The sequence below is a fragment of the Perissodus microlepis genome, chromosome 1 (assembly GCF_051167445.1).
Source record: "Perissodus microlepis isolate ML-2025 ecotype Zambia chromosome 1, ASM5116744v1, whole genome shotgun sequence".
In the NCBI taxonomy this organism is placed as follows: domain Eukaryota; kingdom Metazoa; phylum Chordata; class Actinopteri; order Cichliformes; family Cichlidae; genus Perissodus; species Perissodus microlepis.
The window spans coordinates 34948796-34963690 of NC_140461.1; the positions used below are offsets into that span (position 1 = coordinate 34948796).

Below are 14895 nucleotides of genomic sequence, written 5' to 3' on the forward strand. Positions count from 1 at the left end.
TTTCATGATTGAAGTAGAAACAGGAGAGAGAGGGGAGAGAATGAGAGAAGAAGAGGCAGCTGACAGCAAAGACACAGAATAAATCCACCTTTGTGTATTTTTTCATAGTAGCTGAAGTCCGGGACAAACTGTGTTCCTTCTCACCTCAATACCAAACGTGCAATATTTTCTCTGAATACCAGACTATTCCGTTTTTTACAGGACGGTTGGAAACTCTAATAACTAACCTTATAAATAAAATAAGATAAAAAAAGTTCAACATCAGTAACATCATAGCACCCGCCCAGCAGTATAGAAACTCTGTCATGCTAGCTAGTACGCAGTACGAGTTATTGTAACTGACTGTAAAAAGTCAGCATAACGAAAATAAACTCCACCTAAACTTGGTTTATATCTGACCCAGATAGACTGCAGGTCATAACTTCTTACCTGGAGTTCAGTTCACCGCCTCGGGTCTCTGCTCCTCCTGCCTTTCCGTCATCCACCTGCCAGCGTGTTGCATCTGCTGGCCTCCACCACTTGCTAATGTTACTGAATCTGTGGAAGCTCCGCAATAGCCACCACCAAACAATTGAGTTATTTTTACACATCTCCCAGCATCTGGCCAATCCACCACCTTTCAGTGTTTATACCGTTACGGGAAAAAAAACGAAAAAAAACCCCCCAAAACCCATCGGCCCATAAAAACGAAAAATCACCATGCCCGGTGGGCCGATGGCCAGTCCAGCTATGTGTGTGTGTGCGCACGTGTGTGTGCGTGTGCGCGCACGTGTGTGTGGGGGGCGGGGGGTCTCATTACTCTCTTCTTCGGCCTTTGTTTGAGTTGTGTGTTCCTGGAAGGCTTATTCTGCTCTATGAGCTCACCGTGACGCACACAGAGTAATCTGTATGTTTCTGAGAGAAAGAATTAGTGACTGAAAAGACACAACTCAAAGAGGGAGACATGCTCTTGCTGCTTTGGCAACTCCTGATCTGAGTGTACTTGTTTGTCTGTCTTTGTGGGGCCCGGGTCTGGAGTTCACACCTCCAGCGGTGTTAAAGAGACTTAACATCAGTAAGAGTAGAAACATCTGCATTTGACATTTTGTACAATGTCAGTGATGAGAAGCAGCTTAAAGTGTGGACAGTGTTCACAGCAGAGTTGAACAAGCTGCACATATGAAAGCTTCAGCAGAGATTATATACGGCAGCTATGACACAGTGTTTGTCCTACATGTGGCACCTTGTCCCTGTTTTGTTGTTGCATTAATAAAAACCAAGACTGCAGCAGGAAGTATGAGACATTTATTCATTTAAGTTGCTCAGCTGACAATGTTGAACAGAAGAAAAGAGAATGAATTTAGTTACAAAGCTGTTACTCACACAGACTTTGTTACCATTGTCAGTATTTCTATCTGACGATACAATTCTCGGTATTTACTAATAACACTTTACACATATTACATTTATATCAGACTGTGCCATGATGATTTATCTATAGATATAGTTAAAGAGTCATTTAAATGAACCTGATAGGAAGATATAAAACTCAGCTGCCAGTCAAAGAGCCAGAGTAAGATCTTTGTAAGTAGCTTTCTATTAATATTCCAAAGTTCAATGAACGAAAGAAAAGAAAATATTAGTTATACTGCATGTGTGTAAAAACAGTGATTTATAAAAAACACAAATGCAACAAGAGAATAAACCTTGATTTAAATGTATAAACAGAACGTTGACAAGACCCTTACTAACACAACAATACACCAGTAAAAATGATAATAACCACACAACAAAACCAACAAAAAAGAGCAGAAGTAAAACTGTTAAAAACTTAAAAAAATGTTACATTTAAAGTAAAATAGTAAAAACAAACATAATGACTGACTGGCACAGATAAATAGGAATGTCTTTGGTTTTAAATTCTGATAATGTTGATAATGTTAAAGCACCATATAATGTGATTTATTACATTGTTTCAGCAGCTTGGAGGTAAAAGCAGGTTCACCAGTATTAGAACAGCGTACCGAGGACGTACTGAACAGAGTGTGCAGAGACTTTGAAACAAGCATTAAAGTTTAAAAAACTTTTGAAACTAAATGGAAACTAATGCAAGAACCAACAACAGTCTCTGTGAAGCTTATTTTGGTCACAGTAACATTGTTTTCAGCTCTGCCCCACCTGAGTGTAATCGTTCAGGTAGAAATATGGTTCAGAAATTACATGCCAGGGAACCAAAGTGTCAGTTTCTGAATTTTGCTCAGCATTGCTGTTAGGATTAGCGGCATCACTCCTGGGAAAGAGGGTGTCGGTACTGACGGCGTCAGTTTCACTGTTATTGGGATTAGGCTCGTCATTACTGTTAGAATGAATGGAACTGTTGCTATGGTGATTTTCTGTTTGTGTCTGCAGCTCAGCTTTTCGAATGCGATTCAAGTATCCTTCACAGAGTTTCTTTGCTTTTTCTTCTGCTAGATTTTTGAGCTCTTTCAAGTGGTTGCTCACCTCCTCTGAAAGAAGTTCTTCGTACACCCATCTGTAGTATGAGGGGCACCCTGAGGACTTGATGTTCTTGTTCAACCGTCTCATAATACAAATGGGTTTCCAAAATTCGTAGATATTCCAAATAATGAAAAGCACACTCAAAACACCAAAGCCAATGTCTTACAAGGGAAGGCAGGAAAATGTTAAAACTTATTTATCTGTATGTTACATGAAATGCACAACTGCCAAAGATATCTATGAATATATATCTAAATCTATATAAATACATCTGTATGGTAGAGCTGTTAGAGAATCGCATTTTATCTTATTTTATTTACTTACCACTGACTCATTCTTATATGTAGCTTTGGTGTGCTTTTCCTCATTTGTCAGATTCCCCTTACAAGCGATTCCTCTGTGGTTTCTACCAATGTTTGTTATCAGACAGATGTACCAGTCACCCTCAAGCAGAACAGCGCCTGCCCAAATGCCAGTCAGAAAGAGATATTTGGCCAAAAAAAAGCCAAAAAGCTGCATTTAATTACCACAACTACAATAGCGCTGATAATAAATCGTCTTTTTGTAGAAAGACTCAATTAAGGTGACTAAACAACTGAGGATTAAAGGTGGGAGAGCCATGAAGACTGCACCAGTTATATGTGAATGTGGATCGCAGGAACAAACATAGTCCATGTCCAATAAGTACTGAAGCAGGATGATGCTCACAGCTTTAGTTAAGGATGAAAAAAGTTTTTGAAGCAGCTCGACATGGTGAGTCATGCTTGCTGAAAAATGTCAAAAACTCTTGATGTAGTAGAAGAACAGTTCAGCTTTGAGACTCGATTTCATCCAGCTTTGTGCACTGCTAATGTGAGTGTGTTTTTCATACGATAACAGAGGGATTTTATTGTGTCTGTGTCAGGATGCCTGGGTCGTTGACCCAGGGTTTTTGAGTTTATTATATTATTTATAATTTCTAGTCTTTGGGTTTTTGTTAGAGTCATGTTTTATGGTTTGTCTCTGTGTAATCCTTAGTTGCTGTCTCCCCTGTCCGCTATATCCCCGTGTCCAGTCAGTGTCTGTGTCTGCCCTGGTCCCACGTCTCTGTTCCCTCTGTTGTAGTGCCTGCATGTGAGTCTGTGTCTTTTGTTCAGTCTGTGTTATGTGTTTCCTGTTTTACTTTGAAGGTCTCTGTCTTATCTCAGTACGCTTCCTTGTCTCGTCAGTTCTGATTTGCCCCAGCTGTGTTTCCCTCCTGTTGTCCATTCCCTGATTGCTCCCTCTATGTATTTAAGCCCTGTGTTTCAGTTTGTCATTGTCGTGATCTACCCTTATCTTGCTGTGTGTTCTGTCTGCGTAGGTGTATTCTTAGTTTTGTTACCCTTTTGAGTTCAGCATTAAAGCTGTTTTGAGTTACTTTCTGTCTCCGGAGTCTGCACTTTGGGTCCTTTTCCTGCCTGCACACAGCCGTAACATAACAGTCTGCTGTGTTTTTAGGTGGGTGGGTTACAACCTGCACTTTTATACTTTCACTTTTGATATCTGTAGTCTATGAAAACATAATATATTCTACGTTTTACACAGAATGCAGATAGTTTCATGTCATTATTTCGTAAAATAATTTAAACCCAAAAATACTTTTCATCACTGCCTCTGCAAATTTGAACCATTGGATCTGGTATGAAAGCACATGGCAGCTAGTCTGTGTCTCTGCCGAATCCAGAGACAGGGATTTCTATTAACTGCCTACCCTTCCTATTCATTGTTTCTAAGTTTGATAAACTTAGAGAGACTCCATTCGCACGGCTAACATGCTGAGGATAAAAGGAGGCCCAGCCATGAAGACTGCATCATTTACATGTAAACCCGGACTGCATGAGCAAAAATAATCCATGTCAAATATGTATTGCACAACGAGGAAGAAGGTTATGAGCAGGATGATGCTCACAGCTTTTGATAAGAGTGAACTAAAATTTCCACGTGGTGTGCCATGACAGCTGAAAAATATTACAGCACAAAACTGTCAAAGCAGTTTCATCAAATTCTTTCTTGCAGCTTTGCTTTCTGCTAAAACCACAGGAAATATTCTGTATTTAGCGGGCCTGTGAGAACACTGCTGAACTGCTACTACAACGTGCCAGCCCTCTACCCCAGCAGTGGGGTATAGTCCTTCTTTCGTTGGTGTGCTACCCCCCCCCCCCCCAGAACACACAGTGCAGGTTGGCAGAAGTCAGTTTTTTACAGTTTTATTTAAAACGCAGTTTAAACATCAAAGTGTGTGCACACTGTAGAGAGTGAGAGCGGTAACCACAGGTTATGAAAACGAGCTGGGACAGGTGCCAACAGTTTCTGCTTCATTTCTTAGTTACTCTGATTTGGATACAACAACACCTTAGACAACAAGAACTGTAATAACTGCAAACCGTCCTTTTTACTGTTCAACAATAACAAAACAGAACATTTGCTTTGCGTAAATAATTCTCCTAACAGATCAAACGTCTGGCCACATAATTTGTGGAACAATTTATAACAAAATAATTTTAAATAAACAAAATTACATCACCAAATGGCACGGTGTTTTAATTCCTGTGCATAAATATGCTTATTTATTCTTGATATTGCTGCAGTTACTTATTGTCACCAGATTGGTCATGTGATCCTCTGGACAAATGAGAGTTTAGAGAAGAAAAGTTTTGTGAAGGCCGGCTAACAGCAGCTAACAACAGAAAAGCTGAAGATGTTCAGCAAATGAGCGTCACCGACTCCTCGACTTGTATCATTGTTGTGAGCAAGACTGAGCAGATGTGCACAGCTGAGGTAAACAGCAGCCTGACAGGCTACACTCACTGCAGATCAACGCTGGCCAGGGCTCTTGGTCCTACAGCAGCCACCATAGCTAAGGATTAGAATTAGAATAGAATTCATGTCTACTGTCATTGCACACGTCACAAGTACAAGGCAACGAAATGCAGTTTGCATCCATCCACAAACTGCTTTAGCAATAATATAGATATATTACAGAATATGGATCTATTATAGGTATGGTACAATGTACACAGTATGAAGGTATGTTACGAATATACTATAAGTATGTACAGGCTACAGCTGTAGTGAGTGTACAGGCTATGTTAGCTTATACATATGGTTAAAAATATGGAAACTATACAGATTGTAGATATACAATTGTATTAATAAACAGTTATATACAGTTGCAAACAAAGTGCTAGTGGTTGTGGGTGGTGGTTCAGTCCATGTTATTATTGTGTTTATTTAAAATCAGTGCACAATAGATCGAGAGTCCTTTGAAAAGATGTCATATTTTAATATTGAGTCAGTTACTGTGCTCAATGTGTTGGAGGAACCGTGACCGTATCATTTCCTCAGGGATTAATAAAGTATTTTGATAATAAAGATTTCTCTCTCTTTTTTTGATATAAATTGTGATATTATTTCATCTTCTGAAACTGTACTGTCAGTGTTCAGCCATTCATACATTATATAAACCAGCGTTTGAGTTTCCTGGTGTGATGCGATGGTAAAACTTAGCATGCTGTGTTATCTTTGTGTCAGTTGTGTACCAGGGCATGAACATGACCGTCTGTTACCCCAGTGTGGGACAAGATGGCATCCAGAAAGAAGGCAACGCTGTGGCCATAATTGGAGCCGCCATCATGTACTGCTGTGTGCTCTTTGCATGGTGAGTAAACACTTCAGTATCTGCATGATACAAAGAAGTGACTGAAAATGTCCTGTAAGCGTGCATTGCATTTTACATCACAGCCACATATCTCTGCTGGGGCAACAAATGTGTTGATGTCTAATTTCCCTCCAGTAATGAAGCTTCCTACCTGGCAGAGGTGTTCGGGCCATTTTGGATGATCAAAGTTTACCGCTATGAGTTCCAGAAAGCTACATGCTGTTTCTGCTGCCCTGAAGAAGAAGAAGGTGTGTACTAAAACACTTAACCTGGTTTCATTTGGTCCTTATGTTACATTTGACCATTTAAAAACTCTTCTTGCAACTAAATTAACTCCCTTAAAACTGAGGATTTAAGGGTAAGAGGTTGGTATCAACTTGTGTCAGTCTTTAACAAGAAGGGTGCAAATTTAAACTCTATGTTGAAGCACTTGCAGTTCTTCTAAAGCTCGATCCAGGATCACCAACAGCACCGGCAGACTTTTGAAACTGACACCTGACATCAGGAGCTAACGTTGTCCCGCTGATGGGCACTGGAGATTTATTGATTGAGTTTAAATACAAAAGCTGCAACCATTGTTAGCCAATCCTTACACTTGATGATACAAATGTTACAGTTGAATAATGTTTTCCACTTGTTTACTAAATGCAGATTATGGTAGGCCAGGTGGTTCTTTGCCATGTTTCAACCATGCTCACTGTGACTCAGTGCTCTCTCTCATAAATGATTGTGTCTGCAGAAGAAAAAAACACCTTTGCTGTTGTGTAATCCTAACTATGCCTCACAGTTGATGCTACAGTGGACTGGTTCTGCAGTAACCAGCATATCACTTGTAATCTTCCAGCTGAAGAAGATTTTGCGATTGATGACGAGAACAAAGGCTGTCAGAAGGTTATTCACAACGAGACGCAGAGGGTGGCTTACAGCTACTTCTTCTTTCATTTTGTCTTCTTCCTGGCCTCGCTGTACGTCATGATGACCCTCACTAACTGGTTCAGGTTAGTAAGTGACAGTTCTAGACATTGTTCTCATACATATATATTTTACATTTCTGAGATGTTTCTTTTGTAATCTGTGCCGACTTCTCCCCAGTTACGAGTCAGCAGTGCTGGAGACTACTTTCACCCACGGCAGCTGGTCTACCTTCTGGGTGAAGATGTCATCCTGCTGGGCCTGTGTGATCCTCTACCTCTGGCTCCTGCTGGGCCCTTTGTGCAGCTGTCAGAACGAATCCAGACCTCGCCGCTCGCGCATCAAACGCCGCTCAACATCGTCCCGCCATGTCACCGTCAGTGTCTGACACTCAGGAAGTAGCCTGGCAGGAGGAGAGTGGACCAGAGGTCAGGTGTCGGAGGGCCTCCCGGTGTTGCCCAGCAGGAGGAAATTTTCAGGCGTGGAGGTCACTGGGGTGAGGGGTCAAAGACTCACGGCGTTGTGAGAGAAACCCACGGGTGGTGCCCCTGCTGACATGTGAAGAACTGGGCACAGGCCTGATGTCACAGGCCTGATGTCACAGGCTTGATACCCTAAACCACTAACAAGGACATAACTGTGGTTTAGAAGCACATTACAATATGAATTGCCAAAGGGATCAGAAGTGAACTCTCACTCAGTATACTGGGTATCACAGTAAGAGGGTAGGTGTAAAGATTTTGAATGTTTAATTTTAGTATTTTTATTATTTTTGCAGTATGTAGACACTTAAAATTGTAAGAGAGAACACTGTTTATGTATTTGCTAGATTACTATTTCAGAGGTGCATGTCCCTAACATTTAAAACTTTTTCATGTATATCAAATAAAGAATTTGCCCTAAAGCACAGAGCCTTTTTAGCCATCTGACAAATAATTGAGGGTTATGGAGCATGAACAAATCTTTCAAATTCTGCAAAAACACAAACAGTTTAAGAACTACCTATAAAGCAACACGTTTTCCTACCGACACATTTACAGTTCAATCTGTGCAGTAACTTTGAATCTTTTTGTACATCTAATCTCTCTCCTCCGCATACAACTGCAAACCTGAAAAAAAGGTCACATTACACATAACTACACTTGACCCACTCATCTTTCATCTAAAATAACGTCATGCATACATACAAACAAGCATAATCCAGTCATCTTGAAAGAAAGAAAAATGCACATGAGACTGGCTCCATATAAAACAAGGCATTCCCGACACCCATGTGAAAATCTTCAAATTTACATCATTAATAGCTAACCTTTTATCTTTTATTAGTTAACTTTATCCAATTTGAAGACGATGTAGACGCTCCACAAACATGCCTCGATGTCTGTAGTGGTCGGTGCAGGGCGTAACTGCTATAGCAGTAGCATAGCAGTAATCAGCTCCTTCATTGTGAGGACAGTTACCACTTCCTGATGTGTGTGGTTGCCAGTCCAACATGAGGGATTCTCCAGTCTTGGTTAACCAGATGGTAGCTGCAAACACACCCTAAAAAACCCGTTCTTTTTAGCTTAACATCTTGATTAGAAATCTCTAACACATTAGCCTATTTTCCAGCCTAGCTTTTCCCAGTAAACTTCTGGCTTTAGTTTGTTAATGCACAGACACAAAAGTGTTGGTGATCTTCTCAATAGGGATCGGTATTGATAAGATTTTCACGATTCCGATTCCATTTTCGATTCTGTTTAACGATTCGATTCTTTATCGATTCTCTTATCGATTCTTTTTAAAAAAGGAGAACACTAAGGTCGATTAGCTTAGAACTTTGTTTTATATCTTCTCTTTGAACAAGATAGAAATTTAGGAGTAACATGGCCTTACAAACCCAACAGTTTGCTTTTGCATATTTGTAGTGTTTCCTCCCTTAAATGAAATATCTACTTTGCAAGTATTGCAAGTTGCCCTGTTGTCATCCGTTCTCATAAAGTATAATCAAACTTTTGAGCGTTTGAGCCGCCATGTTTCCTGCCAGGTAAATGACGCTCCGCAATATGGTGACGTCATTCGGGGCGACTGGAATCGATAAGGGAATCGTTTGCAAAAATGGCAAACAATTCCAAGGAATTGAAACAGTGGGAACCGGTTCTCAACAAGAACCGGTTTTCGATACCCATCCCTACTTCTCAATAAACGTGTCAAAACAAATCCATCCAGCACAGAATGTGAGCTTTATTTCATGTAGCGCTAACGAAACCAGAAAATGTACAAACAACATCAGTTTATTCTTTTAATTCATTCATAGCTTCCCACTTCTGTTTGATGCAGCAGCTCTTGATTCTTGTTTCCCACACAAACCCAAAGAAAGATTTGTTCATGTGTTAAATTAAATTCTGAAAAAGATCATGTCTGCATTGTTTCATCAGAATTTGATCTTTAAATACTCGGAGACAAAGTTTACTAGAACAATTGAGAGGCAGCTAAGTAGAATTACATGATTTTTTTTTTAACGATTAACTGAAGACGTGTTAAAATGACATAATTCACTTCTGTATTTCACAATAATTATCCAGATACATTTATTTATTGTTTACATTTATTTTTGCAAATTGTGAAGCAATTTTAAAAACTTAAAAAAATAAATCCAGGAGTGCTTAAAAAGTATTAAAAATGCAGAAGGGATAGAAGCTTCCTGTCTCATGCCTTCAAATGAAGTAATCATGTCTGCAAGAGCGAGTTTGAAATATGTTGTGCATCTAACATAGCCCCGCTCCATCCCACAAAAGGTCTCGTTGATGTAAGTATATGAAGCCTAGGACTGGTTTCCAATAGTCCCTGTTCAAATGAAGGGAAACTGAGCCAAGTGTCTGTGATGACTCACATACAGTTAATGAGCAGGAACCAGGCTTAGTAAAAAACAATATATATATATATATATATGTATATGTATATATGTATATGTATATATGTATATGTATATGTATATGTATATATGTATATGTATATACAGGGAGTGCAGAATTATTAGGCAAGTTGTATTTTTGAGGAATAATTTTATTATTGAACAACAACCATGTTCTCAATGAACCCAAAAAACTCATTAATATCAAAGCTGAATGTTTTTGGAAGTAGTTTTTAGTTTGTTTTTAGTTTTAGCTATTTTAGGGGGATATCTGTGTGTGCAGGTGACTATTACTGTGCATAATTATTAGGCAACTTAACAAAAAACAAATATATACCCATTTCAATTATTTATTTTTACCAGTGAAACCAATATAACATCTCCACATTCACAAATATACATTTCTGACATTCAAAAACAAAACAAAAACAAATCAGCGACCAATATAGCCACCTTTCTTTGCAAGGACACTCAAAAGCCTGCCATCCATGGATTCTGTCAGTGTTTTGATCTGTTCACCATCAACATTGCGTGCAGCAGCAACCACAGCCTCCCAGACACTGTTCAGAGAGGTGTACTGTTTTCCCTCCTTGTAAATCTCACATTTGATGATGGACCACAGGTTCTCAATGGGGTTCAGATCAGGTGAACAAGGAGGCCATGTCATTAGTTTTTCTTCTTTTATACCCTTTCTTGCCAGCCACGCTGTGGAGTACTTGGACGCGTGTGATGGAGCATTGTCCTGCATGAAAATCATGTTTTTCTTGAAGGATGCAGACTTCTTCCTGTACCACTGCTTGAAGAAGGTGTCTTCCAGAAACTGGCAGTAGGACTGGGAGTTGAGCTTGACTCCATCCTCAACCCGAAAAGGCCCCACAAGCTCATCTTTGATGATACCAGCCCAAACCAGTACTCCACCTTGCTGGCGTCTGAGTCGGACTGGAGCTCTCTGCCCTTTACCAATCCAGCCACGGGCCCATCAAGACTCACTCTCATTTCATCAGTCCATAAAACCTTAGAAAAATCAGTCTTGAGATATTTCTTGGCCCAGTCTTGACGTTTCAGCTTGTGTGTCTTGTTCAGTGGTGGTCGTCTTTCAGCCTTTCTTACCTTGGCCATGTCTCTGAGTATTGCACACCTTGTGCTTTTGGGCACTCCAGTGATGTTGCAGCTCTGAAATATGGCCAAACTGGTGGCAAGTGGCATCTTGGCAGCTGCACGCTTGACTTTTGTCAGTTCATGGGCAGTTATTTTGCACCTTGGTTTTTCCACACGCTTCTTGCGACCCTGTTGACTATTTTGAATGAAACGCTTGATTGTTCGATGATCACGCTTCAGAAGCTTTGCAATTTTGAGACTGCTGCATCCCTCTGCAAGATATCTCACTATTTTTGGCTTTTCTGAGCCCGTCAAGTCCTTCCTTTGACCCATTTTGCCAAAGGAAAGGACGTTGCCTAATAATTATGCACACCTGATATAGGGTGTTGATGTCATTAGACCACACCCCTTCTCATTACAGCGATGCACATCACCTAATATGCTTAATGGGTAGTAGGCTTTCGAGCATATACAGCTTGGAGTAGGACAACATGCATGAAGAGGATGAAGTGGACAAAATACTCATTTGCCTAATAATTCTGCACTCCCTGTATATATATGTATATGTGTATATATATATATGTATATATGTATGTATATGTATATATGTGTATGTGTGTGTATAAAGTTGTATTAGCCACTGTTTAGTGCTTCCTTTGGTGTAGATGTAAAGGGTTTTTGTAAATACAGTTTTCTTACGGATGTTAATTTTTTCTTATTTGTTATTTTACATTGGTTGGTCTTTGAATACACACGCACATTATAAAGACAAAGAGAGTCTCTTTGGCACATATACATACAGTATATTAGGTTCAAAAGCAAATATGATATTTTTAATCCACAACACAATAAGCAGAGTTCAACCATTTAACTCATTACAAGGTTTCTTAAAACAGTTATAATCAGTTATATTGTAGTACATTTGTAGCTAATCAGCGCCACACAATAAAATACCGTATATTTATTTTCTGTAAGTATCAAAGGCCAGACCTGATTTGACATACTCTAACAAATGAATACAGCAAATAAGCAACGTTATGAAAGACATTACACAGCTGACACAAAAACATTGTGTTATGATTAAAGCTTATTTTTCATACATGAACACTGTGAAACAATCTGTTATTAGATATCACCAGTCAAAGATAAAGCATCTAATTCAGTCTGTCGTGAGTGCTGTTTCAGGTTTTTCCCATTGTCTGATTTAGCTGTAGTGTAAGGACAGGTCACACCACAGTTTGAGTAGTGAAGTTAGTGTCTGCATTATATTCTGGTCTATTGTCTGAGAAAGGACTACGCAGTGAGAAGAACTGGAAATACTTTTACTCTGGACAGGTAGCCAGTCCGTCGATCTTCTTAAAGACTTCCAAACCTCCATGTTGGAAAAATCTGAAATGAATTACGCTGTGGACGTTCAATACTCTGATTAACTTGTGAATCACAAACTATCACATCAAATTAATGCTGCAAGAACCACATCCTTGATTAGATTGACAGTGTTTCTTTAAAGAGAGTGGCAGATGGAATAAAGATAGCTCTAGACCTGAGTCTGTGGACTGGGGAAGGCCTCAGGGAGAACTGGCAGGAGCTTCTGGGCCAAGCATTGTGTGGGTTGGCGAGCGTGAAAATGAAAGGAAATGTGCAAGAAAACCATACAACCGTGGGACCAGAGGGGAAGTGTATGAGGTGTGGTCCCACTCCTGAAATTCAGATAAATTATTTCAAAAAAGAAAAAAAGACAATGAAACAGCCCCATTGTTGGGATTAAATATTTTGCAGTGCCTCAATAATGCACTGGTGAACAACCTTCAGTTGTTCAGCTGATATCGGTCCACTCATGTTCACTAATTATGGTACCCCGCTTCTCAGCCCACTGACAGACTGGCGACCTGTCCGGGTGTGCCCCGCCTCTCGCACTATGACTAGTCTAAAGCAGGTGAGCAGCAGCTGCTCCACAGAGCTGAGTTTGGCACACAGTATACCTTATTCCAGGTGAGATCGTTCTCATCAACATCCCAGGATTAGCATCTGAAAACGTGATTGTTGGAAACCCAGCTTTGCATTCTGTGCCCTTTCTCATAATGAAGTGTCTTTATTTGATCATGTAGTGTAATATTTAATGACAGCTCTAATTTTTTAAAACCTCGTCACCACTAATATCCTCGGATATCTGTAATCTAAGTTGCTGTCTCGATGCTGTAATGAACCTATAAGTTGAATTTGACTTATTGTTTTGGTGCTGTCGATCAACCCTTGATGACATCTCGCTAGCCAATAAGCTGGAGGTTTCATATCACATATGCTATTTGAAAATAGTATGACCAAGATTTACAAAACAGATCAAAACATATATTCAGAACAACCCAAAATAGGTGACTGAGCCATTCTCCCACAGACTTTGATAGGATCAGAAGTTATTTTGAAACCACAGCTATCGCCATGTGCTTCCTGTCAGACAAAATTCTGGTTTTTAGGCATTTTTTCAGAAATACTAAAGAGAAAAAGGAGAAAATTATTCAAAGTGGATTCTTCTTTTACACAAAAACAAATATAATATAAAAATATATGATGGCTGTGGGAAATAGCCACAATAAAAAGGCCATTTCAGTCAGTTCTTCTCTTTGGTGTTTTTAAAGGTGGCACAAGCGTCACCTAAAGTGCTCTAAATTGTACAGTAAGCTGATCAGGCTTTTAAATAATCGTGGACTCTCAGTATTTCTGGAATACATGCATCACAAGGAATCTGATGTTGGTTTAAAGGTCCAGAAATGTTATATCTGAGTAAAGCGTGCGACAACACTCATCCCCTCAGTTCTGTTTGGGTCCTCTGTTGCTGCAGAGCCTTTCAAGCGGCCATAGCAGTTCATCCTCTCTGGGTCTGTATGGCACCACATAGCTCTCCTCTTCAAGCAGAATTCGGTTTAATGTGCGCTCATAATTAATGTGACGTCGCGCCATAAAGATATACTGTTTCCCTACTTCCAGGTTAGGGCAGTCGCACACATTAGGGACCCACAGGAACTCCCGGTGCTCCAGGCGGAACCGGTTCCGGTAGGTGTGGATGATCTGGACGTCGTAACGAGTTTCCTCACCTCGTTGCAGCTTCAAAAGGACTCTTGCCCGGAAAACTAAAATAAAATAGCGATACTAATACAGCTGTATGTGGTAACAAGCCACTAAAAACAGCAAAAACAGAATATGTAGTCTTACCAAAGTCCTTCTGGCAATACTGTCTCTGGCGTTCTCGTCGACCTTTAACCCGCTGGCATTTGCCACAATGCCCTGAAGGATATGGCAACCGCAAATTAGTTCAGACAATTGCAGACATAAATAAAAATATGTCTCATAGAAATACACCCCATGGAATTAGATCAAAAACATTAATTAGTCTTTAATTCATGTTTCTGCCATTTAGAAGATAGTGATCCTTTTGTGACAGCCAAAAATGGCCATTGTAATAAATTCATCCCGGATGAACCCCCACTTGCCAAAAACGGGCCACAAGAAAAAAAGGGAGACGTACACAAATACTTATTAATAGACTATTTCTTTTAAATGAAAGACACAAGAAGAGACGCTAAACTAACCATCGTGTGTGGTTAGTACAATCATTTGTGTAAATGGGTGAATAAGGTGTGTGCAGTTTTCTCAGGGGAAAGAAACAACTGAGCTCTGAGGACGTTGATAGTGCACAGGCACAGGAGCCCCATGCCAACAGATGTGACCTGCCACTCAAAGCCAAAAGGAGGGAAGGATGGAGTGGGTCATCACACACAGGATTGGATGAGAGCCACACTGAAGGTACGTCAACACTAAAGGTGGTACTATCACATGT

General features: G+C 40.0%; 2 protein-coding genes across 4 annotated transcripts in view; one reads left to right on the forward strand and one right to left on the reverse strand.

Annotated features, from left to right (window-relative positions):
- serinc4 (serine incorporator 4) overlaps positions 1-7976 on the forward strand; it is a 29140-nt gene extending 21164 nt beyond the window's left edge. For both annotated transcript variants that reach the window (XM_084913785.1, XM_084913775.1), the window contains exons 8-11: positions 6031-6157; positions 6293-6405; positions 7002-7155; positions 7250-7976. In XM_084913785.1, coding sequence (XP_084769911.1) covers positions 6031-6157; positions 6293-6405; positions 7002-7155; positions 7250-7457 — 602 coding nt within the window. In that variant the 3' untranslated portion in view covers positions 7458-7976. The remainder of the gene's footprint in view (positions 1-6030; positions 6158-6292; positions 6406-7001; positions 7156-7249) is intronic.
- A 1296-nt stretch (positions 7977-9272) lies between these two features.
- adamtsl5 (ADAMTS like 5) overlaps positions 9273-14895 on the reverse strand; it is a 59719-nt gene continuing 54096 nt past the window's right edge. For both annotated transcript variants that reach the window (XM_084913698.1, XM_084913766.1), the window contains 2 exons: positions 14271-14342; positions 9273-14188 (listed from right to left, as the gene is read on the reverse strand). In XM_084913698.1, the coding sequence (XP_084769824.1) occupies positions 13869-14188; positions 14271-14342 (392 nt within the window). In that variant the 3' untranslated portion in view covers positions 9273-13868. The remainder of the gene's footprint in view (positions 14189-14270; positions 14343-14895) is intronic.